Raw genomic sequence first — 5,905 nt, 5'->3', positions numbered from 1 at the left:
AGTTTACTAAATTAACCGAAAAAACAAATGGATAGATTTAAAGCATATATTTATAATTTATAAATTTATATGACAGTTTATAATAATAATAATAATAATAATAGATTAATTGATTGATTTTTTTAAAAAAAAATGATCAACTTTTAAGCATATATTTATAAATTAATGATTAAAAAATTACTTTGTAAAATGAAAGCATATTTAAGTTTTTGTTTTTCTTTACAATCTTCTATAATATACATATTACAATATGTGAATGATAACATTTGAAATTATATTTTTTTCAATCTTTGGGAAACATGATTTGTTGTTGATTTTTAAAATTCACCAAGTATTTTGATATGTATAGTAAAATAATATGTTAATATTTATATTTATAAAAATCTTACTACACTAATAAAAGAAAATGATGAAGCTTAGGTGTCAAACACTCAAGCCTACATTTCTCTTAATTCCTAATCTCTCATCTCATTCATTCTAGCTATCCATAGGTCATGGTCAAAATCATTTTATCAATTGGGTTATAACATAATGTGAATTTTATTCAATATTCAGTTAAATACTATTTTTATACATGAGTTTTGATCAACTACACAACTTTAGTACATTCATAAGTATTTTGAAAATCATAATTAAAATAATAGGCCTTATTTATTTTTATTGTTTGACAAATCCCGTGTAATATACGGGTTCAAAAGCTAGTATATAGATATAATATAAATAGAATATAAAAGGAAAGTGAATAATTAGTGATCTATTACATATATAGTTTTGGAGGGAAAAAATTGTGAGAGCTAACCAAAAGATGATAAGTGTACACAATTATTTTACTTTATTAGAATAGGTAGATATTATGGATTATATATTTTTGCTAAACTATGTCATGCCATTTTTCTTTTGGATAATATTTTGCATCAAAGTTTTATGCTTAATTATATTGTTTTGGTCATGGTTAACCAACAAATCCATAACCGACTTGCTATAATCTTCAAAATCGATTAACCGAAACCGCATGGTTATTAATTAACTGACATATTGGTTATGGTAATGAGTTTGACCTAAAACCGTTCCAAACCGACCCATACATAGCCCTAATTACTCGTATATCTATTTAGAAAATCATATAAACTATTATTGATAACGAAATGAAGCTAACCATTGCTATAATTCAAAAGTTGTGAAAGAAAATAAGGGCGATCTAGAGCATCCTAGAAAAATAGAAACCCAAAACACGTGGTCAAACTGCGTCCATATACCGATATACGTATCTATGTCTACTGGCCGGAAATTAAACTAAGTGTTTAAGATCCGCCACCGCCGTACACTTACGGTATCAGTCATAAAATAAAATCATCAAATCTGTTGTTGAATGATTACAAATTGAGGTCGAAATTATGCTCAGGCTTGTTATCTCCTCCAGCTGCCGGTGACGGATACGGCGCTCTTACGGTCGCTCTGTCCTTTCTTTTCGCCAGAAACTTGTGAAGTGACGCTCGTCTTGCAATCGGCAGATCCAGACCTTTCGCTTCAGCTCGCACCGGATCAATTCGTTTATTCGATTCAGTTGAATTTGAGGCCAATTCAACACGAGGAGTCTCGGTTTTACCGGCTGCTAACATCAAATCTCTGGCTCTATCCACCGGAATATCATCAAACACAATCACCTGTCCGTCGTAGAAAATTGTCATCTGTGGCGGTTTAGCTTCCGATCTACCGGTCACAATCGCCTTGTTTACGGTAACTTCCGGCTTTAGATTCATCAATTTCTCTGTCTGTGCGTTGCTTTGATCTGGATTTTCGATGTTGCTTAGCAAATCAATAGTCATCTTCGCAGCTGGAATCAATCGAATCAGTCATCACTAATTGAAAGATAAATAGACAAAATATGACCTAATTAGTAAGATCTATAATACCTGTATCATCAGATTTGTTATTAATTCCGAGATGAAGGTCTCTGAGACAGCCTTTCTCCTTGAGAAACAAGCTCAGCTGATTACATGTCTGTGCAACCGTCGGCTTCTTGGCCGGAGCCGTGAAGTGTTTAGCCGGCGACATGGTGGATGAAAGTTGTGGTGATAATAATAATTGTGAAGGACTGGAGGATGAAGATGAAGATGAAGATGAAGAGAAATGAGGGTTTGGTTTATGGGTGGGATAAATGGTTGGGTTAAGTGGGGACATTTGAGGGAATTTTTATTCTTTGCTTTGCTTTGCGGTGTGGTTTGTGTGTGTGTTTTTGAGCATGTGTTTATTGTGTTTTTACTCATTCAAATGGCTGAGTGACTGGAGTGGGCCATCCCACCCAACATGTACAACTACTTGCCTTTATTATATTAAATTATTTGCCTAATTTTAAAATGAATATTTACTTTAAATATTGTATTTACAAAAGACTTGTCACTTAAAATGTTTAATATTCTTATATTATCAACTCGTGTTAAATTACTTGAATTTAGTATTCGCCAGCTGGTCCTGTAACTTTAGGAGTGGTCTTAATTGATAAAAAAAATGTTTGTACACTAAGTGCTTGTATGATTATTGGGTTGAGGCAATGACCAAACCGAATCGAAAACTAATGACACCGAACTAAAATTAAAGAATAACTAAGTTAACAGAAAAGCGGTTATTGATTAATTTTTGTATATTCGGTTAACTGAAATTAACCTAACCTAACCCAACCATTCACATTTTCATACATTTCTAACTTTAATACCTTCATTTCATGTTATATACTAATACTTCATTTCATGTTATATACTAATACTACCATGTCATGTGTTTATATCTCAATTTTATGAATTTATATTTCCACATCATGTATTTATTATCTCAATTTCATTTATATATGCATCCACTTTAAATATTTCTAACTAAATATTTTAGTCTAAGTTTGATTTTGGTTACTAACAGAAAGTAACCAAACTGAAAACCAACAAACTAACTGAATTAACCGAACTGCTTAACCAAAAACCGATTGATTAATTCAGTGAAGGCTAATAACTTAATCGAACCGTGTACACAGAGTTGGGTCCATGGCATGATGAAACTAGCAACACATATCAATATCAATAACCGAAACGCAGGTAAACAAGTTACCATGGACGCCACCTTGAAAGGGTGAGATGTGACAATAATCTATTTTCATACAAAAAAATAAAATTATAATAATAATGGGAAACAAATTGCATTGAGCTGGAACCAAGTTGATCTATGATACAAACAAAAGCCAACTTTGAAAGACAACCAATAATGGTATTTGAATGTTTCATGTATATCCAATTTAGAAAATTGATATTAAACGTGGCTGAAACATTATAATGACCAGACAACTCGATCTTGTGACTTTGTAAGCATTATCGTTGATACGTTCCAGCAACCGAAAAGATCCATCTGCCCACGGGTTTAACTTACTTGCTTTCCCTCTAGGAAATCGCTCCTTGCTAAGATGCACCCAAGCTAAGTCTTATGCTTGAAAAAACCTACTTCCTCTTCTCAATTCTCATTAGCTCTCCTTTGATACACAATGTTGTTATTGATGATTGCGTTCCGAACCTGCTCGTGAATAAGTTTAATTTGCGTGGCTTGCTCGTCCCCCTCAACACTATAATGCTCGACAATTGGAGAAGGTGCAAGATCTAATGGCGTAAATGGATTTTGGGCGTACACAACTAAGAACGGACTCATTCCTGTAAAACGATGAGAGGACACGAGCTCCCATTGCCTTGGATTAGGCCCACCAAACTGCGCAATAAATTTCCCATTGTTACTTACATTTGTCCATCACTCTGGGGATGGTGAACACTGCTAAAATTAAGATGAGATCCCAGTTCCCCAGAAGTGACCCGTAAATTTAACATCCTGATCAGAAGACAAGGACATGGGAATACCATGCAAACAGACAACCTCCTCAAAATACAACCGAGCTATTTGGCTCGCGTCATAAGTTTTAGTACAAGGTATAAAACGAGCCATCTTTGCTACCATCATTACAAGTCAAAATGGGTCTGGCCGTGTTGACTCGGATCATTTCTTATATAAAGCTAGTGAGTCAGATGTGATTACAAAAAGTATATTATTCTAAAAATAATATAAACATTTTTAATAAGTAAGATTTAGATGGTTTTATGCCTATGAAATGCACTCAGTGATTTTTATCCATTTGACGTGTTTCATTTGACCACTTTTATAACTATGCAAGTTGGTTGTAGTAGGCTTGCAAGCGAATCAGAAGAACGCGCACGAGACATGTTTGTGTCTGTTTGTTTAACTTTAAACAAATAAACGATTGGACATGAACAGTTAAAAGAACAAGGTTTTCTTGTTCTTACTCGTTTATGCTCATTCATTAATAGCATAAAGAAACGGGTCACAAACATCAATAAACGAATGTAACCGAACATAGATGCACAAATATAAACAAACATAAGAAAAAACATGAAACACCAGTCAAAAGTAATTGTGAGTATCGATATGTTGGGCCAAGAATGTATCTTTTTCAAAATATAAATAAAAAACAAAACTTTACACAAGATCCTAACTAACAATTGAAAAGAATAAATGGAAAAGAAAAGAATGATAAAATTAAAACTAAAAATAAAATAAAATAACCCCACACTTTTTGGTGTGGTGGCAATTTGCTGGGTGTTCAAGCCCATTAAGTGACATATGTAAATAGTAATTGGCTGTTAAAAAAAGTAAATATAAAATAAAATAGTAATATTAATAATACGAGTAAATAGGTAAAATAAAAAAAGGTAGTAATTGAAGTTTGTTATAAAGCATTTTTTATTTTAATTGCAACGTTTTTCTAATTTTAACTTTGGTCTCCACTAGTTTTCATATTTATAAAATTTTCAATTAACAATTTGGTCTAAATTTTGTAAGCACGCTGACATAGGTAGGTTCAAAGTCGACTAAGTTATTATTTGTTATATTTTATGTCTTGGTCTGATTTTTATTTTTATTACTCTTTAACACATCGCAATAGGGTGTGCGTGGTCGATTTTTTTTTGTGTACTTTTCGTCCGTTTTAAAAGTCCCGCCGCAAAGAGCGGGTCCAATGCCTTCAACAAATGTGTTTGATAAAACATTGCCCTTCGATACAAGGGTTCGATAAAACATTTACGTGTTGCTTTTTTCATGGTTTTATGTCCTCGTCATAGCACGGGTGGCTTAATACTAGTTCAAATTGAAGATACACAAAAGTTTTTATATTTATTAGAAGAATAAATTCTTCATTACAACTTGTATGTTTCTTTGGTTCATTCATCTTATAGAGTAGTTTTTCCAATACATTCCATTCCTTTTGTTATTAAAAATCTAGATTCCAACTTCAAAAAGTCATTAAACAAACACACATTACATGGAGAAGTGAAATAAAGGCACTAAAGTAATAGTCATTTCTTCAATTGAAGGGCGATTTTAGACATCGACTCCATAGACGACCCTCCATTCCTTAGAGCTTTCATAGCAGTGGTCTTTAGTTCTTTCAACCTTTTGGATATCTTCTTCCCTTCATCTCCCTCCATTAACTCCTTCACAACTCTTTCAATCTCCTCTTTTCTATATATTCCCGTATCATCAATTTTAAGTCTTAATGCCAAACCAAGTGCTTCGGTCATCACTTTAGCATTCATATGTTGCTCTGAATAAAGCGGCCAAGCAATCATTGGCACCCCATGAACAATACTTTCTAGAGTCGAGTTCCATCCACAATGAGTCAAGAACCCACCGGTTGCCTCATGACTCAGTATATTGATTTGCGGACCCCAAGATGGCACGATTAACCCTCGGTTAACCGTCCTAGTCAAAAACCCTTGGGGTAATGAAGAAACACTAATTGACCCCGGACAGATTACGGATAATCTGGGGGTTAAATAGATGTTTCCCACGAGGGTTAGGTCCG

The 5,905-nt window shown here is 33.5% G+C and overlaps 1 protein-coding gene across 1 annotated transcript; it reads right to left on the bottom strand.

Annotated features, from left to right (window-relative positions):
- Positions 1 to 1,362: 1,362 nt before the first annotated feature.
- LOC143541474 (jasmonate ZIM domain-containing protein 1-like) lies at positions 1,363 to 2,073 on the bottom strand. Its single transcript, XM_077034295.1, has 2 exons — positions 1,914 to 2,073; positions 1,363 to 1,834 (listed from the first exon to the last, which is right to left on the bottom strand). Exons 1-2 carry the CDS (start codon positions 2,053 to 2,055, stop codon positions 1,374 to 1,376), a joined length of 603 nt encoding a protein of 200 aa, XP_076890410.1. The 5' UTR covers positions 2,056 to 2,073; the 3' UTR covers positions 1,363 to 1,373.
- Between the last annotated feature and the right edge of the window lie 3,832 nt (positions 2,074 to 5,905).

Source organism: Bidens hawaiensis, unplaced genomic scaffold, assembly GCF_021521415.1.
Source record: "Bidens hawaiensis isolate Kalapana, Puna unplaced genomic scaffold, B.hawaiensis_p1.1 tig00012605_1, whole genome shotgun sequence".
NCBI classification, from domain to species: domain Eukaryota; kingdom Viridiplantae; phylum Streptophyta; class Magnoliopsida; order Asterales; family Asteraceae; genus Bidens; species Bidens hawaiensis.
The sequence above is the reverse complement of the archived record's forward strand: the minus strand, read 5'-3'. Positions and strand labels throughout refer to the sequence as shown.